This window comes from Symsagittifera roscoffensis, chromosome 2 (genome assembly GCF_963678635.1).
Source record: "Symsagittifera roscoffensis chromosome 2, txSymRosc1.1, whole genome shotgun sequence".
Lineage (NCBI taxonomy): Eukaryota > Metazoa > Xenacoelomorpha > Acoela > Convolutidae > Symsagittifera > Symsagittifera roscoffensis.
This window is the reverse complement of record NC_087063.1, coordinates 887,979-906,096: the sequence shown is the minus strand read 5'-3', so window position 1 is coordinate 906,096 and position 18,118 is coordinate 887,979. Positions and strand designations below refer to the sequence as shown.

Sequence of the window (18,118 nt, the reverse complement as noted above, 5' to 3'; positions counted from 1 at the left end):
GAACTTTTTGCTAGGCTTTTTTTTTTACCGCCAGAGCAGTGAGTGTGCGAAAGCGGCTTGAATTTTCTGTCTCTCTTCTTTTCAGGTGTTGGACATTCTGGTGCAGAGTGGGAAAGCGAGTCTGGATCCCATAAACCAGACACTCAGAGTGGACCTTTGTGGTCTGCAGCGCAAGACAGTTTCTGAATTGATCGAAGCCATCAAGCCTGTTTGAGATAACTCAACTTACGCGAAATAACAGAGCTGACAAAACAAATTTGATAAATCTGACAAAATCAACATTTCTAAATGAGAAATTGGTCGATGTTTATCTTTTTAGAGTCCATTTTTAGAAAAACTAACCACTACATATTGTGACTCTATTGCGAAAAGTGTTTTTGCGAGTGGAGATCATTTCAAATCATTTGTTTGCTCTTTTCGGCCCTCTGCAACAGTTTAGCCTATACGAGTTAAGCACCTTGTATCTGATTTCAATTCTCAGTACAACCCTAGATTTCAAGATTAATTTGTAAAGCATTTCTTCAGCTCTGGAACGTATGTATGTTTTGTCCGCTCTAAATTTTAAGTTAACTGAACTATTGAAACTTCTTTGATCCTATAATTAGTGATTATGTTGTTTTTGATTTCGTCAATTGATTTTACTTTGAATTGAGTTAATATGTTGCTGTATATGTTTTTTATTCTCTTAGGATGTCAACGAGCTTAGAACTACCTTGTGTTTTAATGCCCGCTGAAGTGTTACCGAAAAAAGGTCATCTTGAAGGTCGTGTTTTTTCTGGTTCATATTTCTGATTACGTTTCAAATGATAATATACCCCAAATCACAGAAGTGACAAAAACGCAGAAGTTCGATGCAATGGTCGATTCAAGGAAATTTTTTTAAGGAGCTTAAGTTACCCTAGTGTAAAACGCAATTTAGTTAACAATTCAATCATTGATTCAGGGGCGGATTTAAAGGAAGGGGCACATCTCACCACTCAGTTATTCGGCACCTTCCTTATCAAAAAGATTAGCCCTTTGATTACACAAGCGTCAGTTTATATTAAGCTAAGTTTTTTTCTAATCTAAGTCGCAAATATTGGGGCCACTTTTGGGGCACCGTTACAGCTTTTTGATAACATTTACTTTGACATTCGAATAGAAATAAGTTGACACAGTTGATGTATGTATAATTCATCAAATGAACTTAAAAAAAATTATTTGTTTCAAACAACATAATTCAGCAAAAACTCGATTTGTTACATGCAAATTTAGTGTGGATGCCTTCAATTTGTTGTATTCCAAATTATTTATAAGCATATGTAGCTGCTTTGTTCGTGAATAGTGTTTGTCAGTGGTTAAGCCTGTGTGGCCGAGTGGTAAGTGCTTGAGGCTCACAATCTTTTGATGCAGTAGGTCGGAGATCGAATTCTAGACCTAGCCGCATTTTTACTAATTCGAAGCTCAATTCTATTTTCTGGATTGCAGTTGCAAAGTGTGTGTTGCCAATTGACGACTCGGGTGTGATACGACATGGAAGAGCAGGACAGGCGGCTGATTGCTGAAGCGGTAGTTGCAGCAGCGAACGCTCTGGAGAGGCAACAAGGCGTATTTGGATTCGGGACAATACGGCCGGATCGTTTTCCTTCCAGTACCTATCAGAACTGGGCAGACTGGAGAAAGCACTTCGCTTGGGTCGCCGATGCCAACCAGTGGGAGGACGAGCAGGCCAGGATGGTCCTGCCAACCTGTTTGACGAGCTGGGCTTTGGACGAATTTACAAGTATGCCTGCCCACTTTCGAGAAGAGATCGAGGGCTATGAAGAGCCAACGTTGGCTAGGATGCTCGCCGAGCTCGATCAACGACTGATGCCATTCCAGAGTCACGCAGCAGCCAGAGCTGAGTTCAAGAGCCTGATGCAAGGAGAGAAGGAAGGCTTGCGAGAGTTCTCGAGGCGAGTCAGGTCGCTAGATGACGTGGCAAACAGAAACATGGATGAGCAAGCGTGAGACGACTTGAACTGTGAGCAGTTCATAGACGGCATCTACGATGAAGAAGTGCAGGAGTTACTTCTACGAGAGGAGTTTGAAAGTTTCAGTCAGGCGATAACGCGAGCTCAGTCTCTTGAACTGGCGAAAAAGACTGCCAGAGCGAGAAGCGGGAGACGGCCAAACTATATTCGAGAGATGCATGGCGCATCCGAATTCATGTCTGGATTAACCAACGATGATCGAGAAATGGGTAACGCTAGACGAGCTGGAGCAGAGCTTAGAAGAACACAGAGGAGTACTGATCAGAGACTGTACGAACTGGCGACTCAGATACTGTTGCAGAATTCGCGGCACAATGAGCTTGTTAGTTTGCAGAATGATCTAGTGAAACAGATACATAGTATGACGGCCATGATGGGTAGGTTCGTTAACTCTGTTATCCCCGCTCCCTACCCACAAGAAAAAGCCCAGCAACACGGGCAGTTATTCGACCACAATCAGGTTGAAAATCGTGGAACTAGACAGTCTTACGGGAGCGCTCGTTATGGCGCAAAGACAATTGGGACGCAGGCAAGTTGTTTCGAGTGCGGTCAGACAGGTCACTTTGCGAAGGAGTGCCCCCGAAACACGTCGAATCATTTAAACTACCGAGGGCCGGGACATTAGAAAAATTCGAAATAGGATTTGACCCGGCCATTTCCAAAAGACAACACGAAGCCAGAGGAGATGCCACCGCCATCTTCCAGAGGAGGAGGTACAGAGTGAGACAATAATTGGACACGAGCAGGTGATATCACTATTTCCTCGCCTACCCCCAGCCTCAGTAGACAAGTGCAAGTCGACGACGAATATGCAGCTGGAGACGAAGACACAGAATGAGTGTGTCGGTGTCAGTCATGTGGTAGACGACGGACCCTACGGGGCAGTTACGGATGCTTTTGTGGTCGGGACGTGTGTAGAGACACAATTGGATACTGGAGCAGTGAGGTGGCTCGGAGTATTGAAGACAAGCCAGAGATACGGCCATACGAGGGCCAGTTACTGACAGCAGACGGTCGAGGAATGAATGTCGAGGGACGAACCACAACAAAATTGAAGTTAGGAGAGGTTGACGACGACATTGAAGCGCTAGTGGTTCCCGAGCAAAGAAACCAGATGGTCCTTAGACTCCGATCAATGAAAGAACACAAATGTTGTTGGAATTTTGGCTGCGACAAATTGTGGACCGGATCAACGGAAGAGTCCGAGTTTCCGATGCGTTATGTGACTCCCAAACTGGTTCCGAGAAAACTGCCCACGGTGCCACCAGATCCAGGAGGGCAGACAGGGCTGAACAGTATCACGGATTCACAGTGGTATGAGAGGCCGATTCAGGAGAGCTTGAGGCGTTGTGGCTCGACTGACGAGGTACCCGAAAGCTTGCCGGGTATTTACGAGAACCAATGTGTTAGGGTGGTTCAAGAGGTACAAACTGACTGGGCAACGAACGACGAAGACGACACCAGTGAAGTTTACCCCGAAGTAGTCTCGTTAGAGAAAGCACTGCGAAGGTTCACACCCACGGGGAAAACGGAAACGGTTGCGAGGGTTAACGAGACATCGACGAACACGGACAAAGATAGCGAAACGATTCGATGGAATCGAACACCCGCTGAAATCGCGAAGATGCAGAAAGAAGACGAAGCGATCGCCCACGTATTCTACTGGGCAGGAACAAGCGACGAGACGATTGACATGCCGTCGCTTGGGACGAACCTCATCCCAAAGGAGCAGGCAATTCAGTACGGACCCGAAGTACGGGCCTACTGGTCAAGATGGGATGAATTGAGTATTAAAGATGGAATACTGTACAAAAAATGGTTTCAGCGAGATGGCTCGATGCCAAACCTTCTGACGATAGTTCCAGTGGTTCGACAGAAGGAAATCCTTAGCCAGTTTGATTTGATGGAGACTGGCGGAGGACAGCTTGCGGCTGAGAAGATTCTAACTAGAATACGAAAGAGGTTCTGGTGGCCGACGATGAGGACTGACGTTGAGAGAAAGGCAAACTGGTGCCTAAGCCGTGCACACCAGAGTACAGAAGGAAAGCAGAAGCTAGCGGCGGGCCAGGCCCCATTTGATCCGGGAATCAGATTCACTACGGTGGCAGTGGATATCTTGGGACCAGTGACAATGGCGACAAGCACCGGAGCAAAGCATGTGCTGGTATTGACGGATCTATTCACGATGTATGCGATCGCAGTTCCCCTGGTGACGACGGATTCAGCTGACATGGCTCGAGAGATAATGGAAAATTGGGTACTGACATTCGGAGTTCCGAACGTTTTGCGAACGGATAAAGGGAAGAGTTTTGGAGGCAAACTGATCCAGGAGATGTACCGACTTTTGGGTATTTACAAAATTCAGACTCCGCCCTATAAGCCGAAGGTGAATGAGAGTGCGGGGAGGCTTGATGAGAAGATAACCGAAGTGGTTTTGAAGTATTGTGTGGAGAACCCAAGGCCGTGGGACACGACTTTGCCGTACTTGAACTTTGGGTACAATACGACAATCAATCGGATAACGGGAGCTACGCTGTTTAGTATGGTGCATGGACAGGAGTGCCTGTATCCAGTTGACCTGTTCTACGCAAAACCCCACGATGAACCTTTGATAAAGAATGATTTTGCGGAATGGCTAGACGAGCAGTTCCGAGACGCTCATGGCAGTGTGAGAGAAGTCTTAGGGATGGATCAACGTTGACGAAAGGATCAGTACTGGAAGAAAATTCACAGGGAACCCTATGCAACTGGTGACAAAGTCTGGGTGTGGTCTAAAGAAAAACTTAAGTCGAAGAAGGCATTGGATGCATGGGAGGGACCATACGTTGTAATGGCCCGGATGTCCGAAGTGACCTACAAGGTGGCAAAGCGATCGACTCCCAGTAAAGTGAAATTCCTACACTTCAACACGCTGCAGCGATATGTGGAGGACACGCGGCAACTAGAAGAAACTGCTGCAAGGAAGCGACCTACACCATATCGGTCGGCGAACTTCTTCGAGGATCCGGAAATGCACATCGAAGACGAGGCAATTTGGGCAAACAATCGAGAGGGATTCAATCATGATCCAGGCCCAAAACAAGAACCCGTGGAATTGATGTCACGAAGAAATCGAGTAGTGGTGGAGCCACTAGTGAATCCTCCTGGGCTAGACGGAGCCTTGCGACGGCAGAGCGATGCGGTGGAGACCTTTGACGAAAGGGAGATGGGAGCCAGAAGGGAAGAAGAGGCCGCAAATCTGCCGAACGAAGCTGAGCGTAGTCCTCCGGGTGAGACGGTGTTGGTTGAACCTGTGATGAAAAGTGTATGCAGGCCAATTCGAACAAGAAAACCACCAGTTCGGTTTGGTATCGACGAGTATGTGAGCTAAAACTAGTTTTTCGGAAACTTTGTCACCCAGCTCATTGGTGCTTGTTTAGTATCTTAGTGTGTTCCTACCTCAGTATTGCTGAACATTGCATTACTATTGAAGATAAGGTATTTTTAAAAAGAAGAGGTTGGGTCGCACTGCGAGGAGTAAATTTATTAGCAGTCAGGTCCCCTAGTTAGGATTTTTGTAACAAATAGTGCTTACTAACCGAATCTGATTATTCATATGGGGACTGATTGAAGGGTCCGCGATTTTGCTTAAGGAAGTATAACTCGGAAGTTAAGAAGGGTTACGATAAGATGAGGCATTAGATAGGGCTAATCTAGTTTGGTAGAAAAACGGTTAGTAAATACTTTGTCATTAGCATTATTCGGGAGAATAATAGGCTAGAAGGGAAGACTGTAGAATTGGTGATTCTACTGTATTACATGCTATAGTAACCTGAGCGTAAAATTGATTCGTCATTAAGTTAAGCAGTAGAGCAAACAAAGGGTAAAGAAAGATAAGGAATTGGAGGGTACCGGCGAGCCTGTAAGAGTCAGAAGAATTATTGCGAGCGAATCGAATAGTTGGTTCTCGGAGTAAGAGACCAGTAAATAATTAGTTCTCATCAGAGATTCTCTAGAGAGAGAGAATAGTTAGTGTTGGCGGAGTAAGTTGGAAATGAATTGCAATTAGGCAATTTGGCCGATAAATCGCAGACCCTTCCCTTTGACTTGAATTTAGTTTATATCCTAGCCACTCAGAGCCTTCTGTAATTGGACATATAATAATCTAAATTAATTTATCATTGGAAACCCTTGTGATTGTATCGAGTAGACGAGACAAGACAGCCGAAGAGCAATACACAGAGGGGCAAGCAACATAATACAATACAGAAGTGTTGCCACCAAAAAACCCTTTCGGGATTGTAGAAAGTAGTGAATCTCGGTCGCCCTGCTGATTTCACTGCCCAAGGGACGACTTTGCGGTGTCGTTAAAAGAGAGACTGAACCTAGAGAAGAAATCCCCTACTTCTACACCTTATATTTTTTCTGAAATCAGTGTGCTGGGAACGTTCCTGTTTTATTGCGCAGCAACCGGTGTGAAAGAACCATGATTTTTTTCTTACCGTTTTTGCTTGTTGCGAGACCGCATGAAACTAACATTGCAAGCTAGCAGACTGAAAATTAAAAGAAAACCACTAAAACATTTCGAACAAATTTCGAGAAAATCACAACAAGTAAAATTTCAAAAAAGGGTCCGAAATTATATTATATAGAAAGATATCAATTACGTGAAAAAGGCGCTCACAGGCCGTGTTGAGTGTGGTGTTATTTTGAATCTCTTCCAGTCATGGTTCTGATTGCGAAAAGAAATTTCAAATTTTTCTCTTGGTGTCGAGTAAAATAGGACTGAACTTTTTGCTAGGCTTTTTTTTTTTACCGCCAGAGCAGTGAGTGTGCGAAAGCGGCTTGAATTTTCTGTCTCTCTTCTTTTCAGGTGTTGGACATTCTGGTGCGGAGTGGGAAAGCGAGTCTGGATCCCATAAACCAGACACTCAGAGTGGACCTTTGTGGTCTGCAGCGCAAGACAGTTTCTGAATTGATCGAAGCCATCAAGCCTGTTTGAGATAACTCAACTTACGCGAAATAACAGAGCTGACAAAACAAATTTGATAAATCTGACAAAATCAACATTTCTAAATGAGAAATTGGTCGATGTTTATCTTTTTAGAGTCCATTTTTAGAAAAACTAACCACTACATATTGTGACTCTATTGCGAAAAGTGTTTTTGCGAGTGGAGATCATTTCAAATCATTTGTTTGCTCTTTTCGGCCCTCTGCAACAGTTTAGCCTATACGAGTTAAGCACCTTGTATCTGATTTCAATTCTCAGTACAACCCTAGATTTCAAGATTAATTTGTAAAGCATTTCTTCAGCTCTGGAACGTATGTATGTTTTGTCCGCTCTAAATTTTAAGTTAACTGAACTATTGAAACTTCTTTGATCCTATAATTAGTGATTATGTTGTTTTTGATTTCGTCAATTGATTTTACTTTGAATTGAGTTAATATGTTGCTGTATATGTTTTTTATTCTCTTAGGATGTCAACGAGCTTAGAACTACCTTGTGTTTTAATGCCCGCTGAAGTGTTACCGAAAAAAGGTCATCTTGAAGGTCGTGTTTTTTCTGGTTCATATTTCTGATTACGTTTCAAATGATAATATACCCCAAATCACAGAAGTGACAAAAACGCAGAAGTTCGATGCAATGGTCGATTCAAGGAAATTTTTTTAAGGAGCTTAAGTTACCCTAGTGTAAAACGCAATTTAGTTAACAATTCAATCATTGATTCAGGGGCGGATTTAAAGGAAGGGGCACATCTCACCACTCAGTTATTCGGCACCTTCCTTATCAAAAAGATTAGCCCTTTGATTACACAAGCGTCAGTTTATATTAAGCTAAGTTTTTTTCTAATCTAAGTCGCAAATATTGGGGCCACTTTTGGGGCACCGTTACAGCTTTTTGATAACATTTACTTTGACATTCGAATAGAAATAAGTTGACACAGTTGATGTATGTATAATTCATCAAATGAACTTAAAAAAAATTATTTGTTTCAAACAACATAATTCAGCAAAAACTCGATTTGTTACATGCAAATTTAGTGTGGATGCCTTCAATTTGTTGTATTCCAAATTATTTATAAGCATATGTAGCTGCTTTGTTCGTGAATAGTGTTTGTCAGTGGTTAAGCCTGCGTGGCCGAGTGGTAAGTGCTTGAGGCTCACAATCTTTTGATGCAGTAGGTCGGAGATCGAATTCTAGACCTAGCCGCATTTTTACTAATTCGAAGCTCAATTCTATTTTTTTCTTAGCACTTTCCAGAGCTGCTCTTTTGTGTTCTCGTTAGTGTTTGCGAAGCGAAGCTTCGCCTCTGTGTAATATTTTAGGATATCCTTTTCAAATGACTGATCCTTAAATTTATCAAAGCTAAAATGTCCGCCAATATAATTTAATTTCGAGGATGGTGCGCGTTTTTTTAATTCGATTTTTAGCCATTTCATTTCTAGCTTAAACTCATTTTACCAAGAACTCAAATTTTGAAAAATCTCATTTAAAGTAATCGGAACGTGTGTCATTCACGAAGCACTTTCTTCTTTAGGTATGATATTAGAAGCTATTCTTTGAATTTATTTTTTAAATTCAAATAACTTAACAAATTTGAAGATCACCGTTGTAATTTGTAGTCTAGAAGCAATCAGACATTGAATCGTGGGCAAAAAAATGGGTTTCTGTTTGACTGTGTTACTTGAGTGTTGTTGAGAATCGATGAAAGCTGGTGGTGGCTAAATGGGGTTGAAGAGCTATCGATCTGATCAAATTACTTTTGAGCATAAAATCTATTGATTTGTCCCTATGTTATTCGAGCTCCGGGCAAACTATTTCTGATTTGATCCATGAGCAAGACAATAATTAGAAGACAAGCTGAAAAAAGATGCAAAAGATGTGGACAGTGGTTCGTGAGCAGATATAAAATTGTCATATTCTGAGTTTAAAGTGACAAAAGCTTTGCGTTGATTATTTGTTGGAAAAGTTCCTGCTGAGGAAAAACTATTCAAAACTACATTTCAAGAAGTTGCCGAATGTATTTAGCGTGAAGCCGACCTATTAGCCTCTCTTGATAGCCCTTGATTTTGCAGGTTTCTTGAAGATGTTTTGTTGTTGCTGTTTTTCAACAATTTTAGATAACTGATTGAACTCAACTGATCGAACCCAAAAATTGGATTGATATAAATTTGAAGGATATCCAAAGAAACTAGACTCATCCCCAACACGAACTCCTGGGTTCCTTTTTGAAAATTAACAGCACGATACTGCAAACAACGAGTTTTCCAATCGTTAAAACTACAGCTCCCCCAGAACACCAAAAAAAATCAAAATATGGGAATAGAATGGGTAAGGGAAACAATATTGCAGAACGAGAGAACAAATTTCAAAAAGTATGTGCTGTATCATTAAAAGTAAATGTTTTACTGTATCCTTTCATAGGTTCATATTGGTACATTTTTGTAAGTACTTCTCTGTAAGCTGAAAAATGGCTCGTGTGGTGTATATTCATTTTTGGGAAGTTTAATGGCAAAATTTAAACTAGCAGTCAAAATTGTTTTGAAAATTTGCAGCTCAACAAGATGAAAATTTGAAAATTTGCTTTTTTAGGCACTGGAGTGGAGACCGGAAAATAGGAAACGAAACTTCAAAGCACCATGTTGTTTAACTATAGCGTATGGAATGAACCGTAACTTCGTCAAGATTTCTATTTTCTAGATTAAATCCCTGGGTTCAAATATGTAACATCTTTGTCGATATCCATGGTTCCACTTATTTTATTAAATCATCATTTTGGATTTTAATTTCATCTTCCATGTTTTTTCTTTCTTAATTTTTAAATTTGTTTCAACTCTTTTTTCTTGCAAAGAGTTAGATTTATTAAGATTGTCTAAAACATGTGTGAAAACATGACATTTTAAATTTTGCCTGTGCTCAGTTGTGTTCGTTGTTTTTGATAACATTGACAAAAAATAGTGAAAACGGTGTAACTTTCCAGCCAAATTAATTTTTATATCATCTAGCTCTCGAACGTATAAATCAAACAAAAGCATTTGAAAATAAGAACAAAGATAGTCGGTTACTGTGCAGGTAGCACAGAATGTTAAGACCACAGTCTTAAAAAATACAAAAGTGTTTTCTCATATTGGTGTCGTTTTTTTTCTTCAGGTTGTGATTAAAATATTGCTCGAAAAAATAGAACTTAGGCATATTTGAGAGTCATAGCAAAATAATTCAATTGGAAAAAAGATTTTGAAGAAAAATGACAAGAAAAAGCAAAAAAATTCAAAAAGTTTCAATTTTTTAAAAAAAAATTTTTGCGGAACTTTTTGTTCCCAAAATTGCGCTAAAAACTCTATAAACTACCTTTACTTATTTTTCATTGCTTAAATGAAACTTAAATAAACTTTTGCAGTTACTAACCTAACTATCTTACTTTCTTACTAATTAGTTCCAAATTAGACCAAAATTTCAAACCGGTTTTTCTCGACACTGTGAAAAAATTTTTGAAATTTTTAAATGTCGTTCATATCACGACTGAAAGTGTTTGTTTATGATATATCGCTCAACCCTGTTCGATGATAATTTGTAGTACCTGATTATGCGTGGAAACCAAAAAAAAACTAAAACACACCTGTATATAAAGTTCCTCACCATTTTCAATGGTCGGAACAAAAATTAATCTGGGTCCCGTCAGTTTTTTTCTTAATTTTTTCCCTGAAACTATCGAATGTTTATGAAGAAATACTAACGTGACTTGAATAAGTGGATAAAAACTATTTGGGATTAACTTAAAGATTCTGTCAGCTTGCGTTAAATTTCTAAATTTGGGATTTAATCAGAATTCGCTAAAATGGTGATTTTTCATGTCCGTCATTGCCATTATTTTTGATGAAATTCTAAATACTGACGAGTAGTAAAATTGCTTCCAAATGTTATTGGCTATACTGGCATAATATCGAAATGGCGCTCAGCTTGTTCTGATGTCTGTTTTTGCTGTGCAGCTTTGATCGAGTTTTCTTTTGTTTGAAGTGCGAGTTATGAGGAGAATTGTTGAGCCTTGAGTTACTCTTTTCTTTTCAGATTTGACTCTCTGCTGTTTTAGTTGTGGAATTCTGTGCAGTTCAAGTTAGCTCTCTATTTTGTCAATCTTCAGATTTGGTTTCGAGAAATCATACGCTGAAAAAAAATCAGCAGCTGTCATGCTTACGAATTTGAATGATGGTTACGGCTCTTTTGAAATTGAAATTCAGGGTTGCTTTTGCAGAAATACTTTCACTGAGTTTTGACCATTTCAAGCTAATATTAAAAATGTTTGGGATAACAAGTGTTAAAAAACGGGGTAAAAAGAGGTCACCATTACATAATTGTTGTTACAATAATGAAATATTTTTTTGAAACCAATTGAGGTAGTTCAAGGAGAAGGTGCTCCAGCTGTGTTGTATAGAAGCAAGATAACATAAAAAACTTACTGAAGGTTAAGGTTTCTAAAAAGTTAATTCTGAACTCGATTCAAGGATACATGATTTATATGCACTGTCATCTAAAATATCGCTGCCTAACTGAAACAAGACCTGCTCATAAAGCAATGCAAAGCCCTGAATGTTTCGACTGTCTCTTAATCAATATCGAATAGTTTTGTTAAAAAAAGTGTTAAAAAATCAATATTTTTGGACAATATCATCAAAGGTGACAAATTGAGGAGTATAAAATCAATACGACCGACTACCTAGCCTCGATTCAATTTGGAGCGATTTTGTTGTGCGGGATAATTCGCCAGGCATAAATAATTTGCGTTACGCTTCCAGGATTATGGATAAAATCTACAAAGCGCTCATAAAGTAGTCTTGAATATGGCCAAGTTGGCTGTTTTCAAAATCCCAGAACTTTGCAAAAAACAATTGGAGGTAAAATATATATTTTTTTGATTCTGATTTAGGGAGTCGATATCTTCAATAGCGTATAATTTTTGTTGTTAAAAATTTTTGCTTCCCAATTGCCGAAAACTGACAAAAAAACCACACCAAGTATAAATATTTCGTTTTCTTCGAAAGTTGGAACAATGTTGATGAAGATTAAACCCTTAATAAAAATATCCATGGAGGTTTAGCAAACAAAAACTAGTTTTTTCATCAGGTTCGGTGTAAATTTTTAAACAGAGTTTTTCAAGAATATAAACAAAAATCCTAAAAATCCAGTGCAAAGATTTTTCGCAGGATTTTTGAAGCATTTTTGAATCTGTAAACTGAATTGCTTCTCCAAGCTTGTTTTTTTGTTGTTGAAAAAACTTTTTGGGTGAAAATTTTTAATTTTGATTTTACCCATCGATATAGCAAGTGTTTTATAACAGGGAACTACAGTTTTTGTACTTATAAATCGTTTAGTCCAATTTACTCACGTTTCTTATCACGTAATTTTCAATCTATTTTTTAATTTTATATTTCATTTGAAAATTATTCTTCTATTTGACGCGAAGCTACAATATTTTGACCATGATTTTCATCGGTTTCGTTTTCGGAATGTTTCATATATTGTAGAAGTTTTTGTTCACAGTAGACAGCCATCAATGTAACACAACTTGATAGATTCCGAAAACCTACATTCTGTAGAATTTCAAAAACCTACAATCTCTACCACATAACTGTTCATCAACAATTTTTTAAAAACATCACAATATCACACTTCCGCACTTCAGCTAGACCAGTTTTTCAGCTCGGTTTTTAAAAAATTTATTTCGATAAAAACTAAACTTTTTCTGTTACATCGAAATGTTTTTGGCTTAAGTTTCCCGGGATGTGTGCCTCTTACGAAATAACCTTAAAATAAAATAATAATTTTGCATATCTGTGGCTATAACCGAGCATTGGTGATTTTTCAATTTTGTAAAAATTGATACTGAAAAAATGAAAAGCTTAAAAAGTATATTTTGGCTAGCTTTTTATCTGTCGATCTTGCAACGGTTATTCGTTTAATTGGCAACTCGCATGCCAACGGCTTTCACTCGAAGGATGATAAAAGCAAAGTTCTTTCAAAAGTAGATATTTTCATGGGCAAAAACATATTGATTACGAACGAATTGTTCTTATTCCGCAAGCCAGTGCTTTTGCTCTTTAAAAATGCTTAATGAGTTCATCAATGTAATGCTCTAACTTTTTTGAAGTTTTTGTTAGCATTTTCTGTATATTTTTTTCGTTTTAAACGATTGTGTAATAATCAAAAGGAAATGTCACATAATTTTGAAGGCAATAGGTTCTCTAAATTTGAAAATCAGACGCTTTAAACTTGTCGGTGGACACTTTTTCTCAATTTTTAAGCTTATCCAGTTATTTTAAGTTTTCATTCGCTAAGCTTGTTACTTTCTGCTTGTGTTTTCAAGGTGCAGTTTTGTTTCCGTGTATTGTAATATAAAAACTATTTTTTTGATTACGAATTATTAATGTCTCGTACAAATTGGCTGAACTTATTTGTTGATATCAAAAAAAAGATTCAACCTTGAAAAACGATTTCCGATTCTTGAAACGTTAATATCAGTTTTTTTGCTAAATTTTGTTTATTTTACTTCGGCTGATTGTTGGTTTCTTTGATAAGTTGATTGAAAAAGTCGCAACTGCTTATTTGGATTCTCTGCCATTTTGTGACTGGCAGTTTTGTTTCTCTTGGAACTTTCAATAAGTTTCTGCAGTTTTCCGTGATTATATATAATTATTTCGCGAACTTAGTAAAGTTTGGACGGATTTTTGTCGGCATTACTTGAAGAAATACTTCAAAAATACCTAAGTGTAGTAAGTAAAAACTATTTTAGTTTTTATTTGTAGGTTTTAAGTCTTCAAAAACAACACGTCTTTTTTTGTGGCTTTTGTTGTATAACAGGAGATGCGAAAATCTGCCTTGCCTCTGTTTCTGAAAAATATTGTCTTTTCTGATAATCTAGTCCCGAAGAAACATGAAGACAAATTGAGGCTCATAGAAAATGTTTAGAACATCAAATCGTGTAATTTTCAACCAAATATTTGAGTTTATTTTTCTATGCAGAATTAAAAACAAAAAATAGCTTGATTTCGTCATATTTATTTTTGGCTTACGGTTCATTTTTCAAACCTATAAAAAAGTTAATATTGATTTGTTGATGAGTCTGTTTTTTTCTCAAACAAAATTCCGGTTTCATTAACCTTTTTTTTTTAATTCTAAAATGATTTGTTGATTCATTGTACTGTAAACGTAATTTTTTGGAATAAGAATTTCATTTGTGTTTTTAGAAACATTAATCGTTGACTTTTTAAGACACTTTCCTTTTACAAATTCAATTTGATAACTTTTTTATGGCTTTTGTAAAGCTTTGATGGGCCTTGTATAAATCTTCGGAAAGGATAGTTTTCTCTTAGTTTTGGTGATGTATTGCACATAAATCGATGACTGAAACACAATATGTAAAAAAAAACAGAAAACGAACAATGGGGAAAATTTGGTCAGTCACATTTCATGGAAACTCAAATTATATAACGTAAAAGAAACGTTTCTGTTTTTAGCTGACTAATTTTTTGAAACTGCTTTTAGATTGAAGTATTATGTAAAAATTGACAATTGTAGATTACTACGCGTGATTGAAAAACAAGAATAATTATTTCTTTGATACTGGTTTTTTTGTTAACAAACCAATTTCTAGAATGGTTTTGTCTTGTTTTTTTTTCGGCGCTTTGTGTACTTTGCAAACAAATATTATTTTTTTTGGGTTTATCGAGCAAAAATCCCATTTTAATGATTTTTTTGTATCTGAGTATTTGATAATTCATTGTTCTATGAATGAAACTTTTCGGAAATAGCTTTTTTTGTGCTTTGAACAAAAGCGGTTTGCTCTTCAACTTTTTAAACAGGTTCTCATTACAATTTCAGTTGAATAATTTTTAGCTAGTGAGCGGTTTGAAGTTTTGCTAGGCGTTTTATAACATTTTGGAAGTGCTACGGTTTCCCTTGGTTTGGGTAATTTAAAAAACAAATCAATTGCCGAAAAAAGTTGAATATGTTAATTAAACAGATATTGAGTACTGCGGAAAATTTGCTCAGCTACATTTCATGAAAACACAGTTGACACAACAAAACAAGGATAGCCGGTTACTGTGCAAGTAGAACAGAACATTCCGACCTAAGTCTTTAAAATTACAACAAGTTTTGGCGTGGTGTGATTAAAGGAACAGACCAAAAAACTAGGAATTAGGTATATTCGACCGCCATACTAAAATAAGCAAATTGAAAAAATATTTTTCTAGAAAATTTACTAGAAAAACGAAAAAAAATACAAAAAAATGTTTTAAATTAAACTATTGTAATCTTTTAAGCAATTAAAAGTGCAAATTAGACTGCTCGCTTGCTTTATTTGCTCGGAATAAGACGGAAAATCAAAAATTTCAAACCACTTTTTCTCGACGCTGGGAAAACTTTTTTGAAATTTTTAAATGTGGTTCGAATTACGACTGATAGGGCTTCATTATGATATATCACTCAACCCATTCCGATGACTGTTTGTGATACCTGTTTTGTGTGGAAAACAAAAAGACAACAAAACTAAAACTCACCCGAATACACACGCCTGATTTTAGAATACTCCATCTGATTTTAGATCACTACGCCTGAATCATAATGTTGAAAAACAAAAATAAATTTTCTATGATACTGTTTATCAAGTTGATGAGTATCAATCCATTTTAAAGATCTTGCCAAAGTTTTTTTGAAAATTTCGGGTTTGGTATCAAAAAACATTTTCAAATTTTATGAGACTTGATTGGTACTTTATCAATTAATGAGTATCAATCCGTTTTTTTTAAAGTTCCTACCGAAGTTTTTTTGAGAATTTCGGGTTTGGTATGAACAAACATTTTCAAAATTTATGAGACTCAAGTTTTTTTCAGATATTTAACTAAAACACTCATTAATGAAGTGTTTAATTTTAAATAATCATTATCCATAAATAAAACCCTCAATAAATATGGATGGTACTCTGATCAGTTTAACTTAAATGACTAGGAGTGGGACTAAGATTAGTATTAGGCTTAGGAATTGTACGAACATATGCGACAGAAACATGATGGAGGGAAAACATATAGTATATTTTGTCTAGTAAAAGTCTACGATATTACTACATCAGTTTACCTCAAAAAGGCAGCTAGATACCATATTTACAATATGGCTATGAATGAAACACAATGTGCTATGAATGAAACACAATATGTAAAATAAACAGAAATTGAACAATGGGGAAAATTTGGTCGGCCACTTTTCATGGAAACTCAGATTATATAACGTAAAAGAAACGTTTCTGTTTTTAGCTGACTAATTTTTTGAAACTGCTTTTAGATTGAAGTATTATGTAAAAATTGACAATTGTAGATTACTACGCGTGATTGAAAAGCAAGAATAATTATTTCTTTGATACTGGTTTTTGTGTTAACAAACCAATTTCTAGAATGGATTTGTCTTGTTTTTTTTCGGCGTTTTGTGTACTTTGCAAACAAATATTATTTTTTTTGGGTTTATCGAGCAAAAATCCCATTTTAATGATTTTTTTTGTATCTGAGTATTTGTTAATTCATTGTGCTATGAATGAAACTTTTCGGAAATAGCTTTTTTGTGCTTTGAACAAAAGCGGTTTGCTCTTCAACTTTTTAAACAGGTTCTCATTACAATTTCAGTTGAATAATTTTTTTTGTTGTGAGCGGTTTGATGTTTTTCTAGGCGTTATATAACATTTCGGAAGCGATACGGTTTCCCTTGGTTTGGGTAATTTATTAAACAAATCAATTGCTGAAAAAAGAAGAATATGATAATTAAACAGATATTGAGTACTGCGGAAAACTTGCTCGCTACATTTCATGGAAACACAGTTGACACAACAAAACAAGGATAGCCGGTTACTGTGCCAGTAGCACAGAATATTCCGACCTTGGTCTTAAAAAAAACAACAACGTTTTTTCAAAGTTTTGTCGTTTTTTTGGCATGGTGTGATTAAAGGAGCAGACCAAAAAACTAGGGATTAGGTATATTTGACCGCCAGACTAAAATAAGCAAAGTGAAAAACGTTTTTTGTAGAAAATTTACTAGAAAAACGAAAACAAAATACAAAAAACTATTGTAAGCTTTTAAGCAATTAAAAGTGTAAATTATACTGCTCGCTCGCTTTGATCGCTCGAAATAAGACGGAAAATTCAAAAATTTCAAACCGGTTTTTCTCGACAAGGGGAAAAAATTTTTGAGTTTTTTAAATGTGGCTCGAATTACGACTGATAGGGCTTCAATATGATATATCACTCAACCCAGTCCGATGATTGTTCGTGATACCTGTTTTTGTGTGGAAAACAAAAAGAAGACAAAACTAAAACTCACCCAAATACAAAGTTGCTCCTCATTTTCAATGGGATTTTTTCTCTAGGGATATCTGACAAAAATTTTTAACTATCAATTTGAAAATAGACGATTTTAGATCACTACGCCTGAATCATAGTGAAAAACGAAAATAATAACTTCTGTGATACTGTTTATCAAGTTAATGAGTATCAATCCGTTTTTTTTTAAAGTTCCTACCGAAGTTTTTTTGAGAATTTCGGGTTTGGTATGAACAAACATTTTCAAAATTTATGAGACTCAAGTTTTTTTTAGATATTTAACTAAAATATTATTTAATAAAGTGTTTAATTTTAAATAATCATTATCCATAAATTAAACCCTCTATAAATATGGATGGTACTCTGATCAGTTTAACTTAAATGACTAAGAGTGGGACTAAGATTAGTATTAGGATTAGGAATTGTACGAACATATGCGACCGAAACTGGATGGAGGGAAAACATATGGTGTGTTTTATCTAGTAAAAGTCTGTGCTATTACCACATCAGTTTATCTCAAAAGGGCAGCTAGATACCAAAGTAACAATTAATGACGCATAATGTTGCATTAAAGATGTTTTCATTTGAAAATACTTGCAAAGTTTCTACAGATAATGAATTCAAAAACTCGTTATTTTCTAGACATTTATTGTTTTTTGTTAAAATTTTTATGTGTGCATTTTTGATTCATCCATACATAAATAGTTCATGATTGTATAAAAGAAGACCCCAAATGCAATATTTTCGAATTCCCATTTTTAAAAGTTTTT

General features: G+C 36.7%; 1 protein-coding gene across 1 annotated transcript in view; it reads left to right on the top strand.

The window, feature by feature from the left end:
* LOC134840542 (uncharacterized protein DDB_G0284459-like) overlaps positions 1-661 on the top strand; it is a 47,288-nt gene extending 46,627 nt beyond the window's left edge. The window contains exon 14 of the mRNA XM_063856424.1: positions 86-661. Within this exon, the coding sequence (XP_063712494.1) occupies positions 86-214 (129 nt within the window). The 3' untranslated portion in view covers positions 215-661. The remainder of the gene's footprint in view (positions 1-85) is intronic.
* The last annotated feature ends 17,457 nt before the right edge of the window (positions 662-18,118 follow it).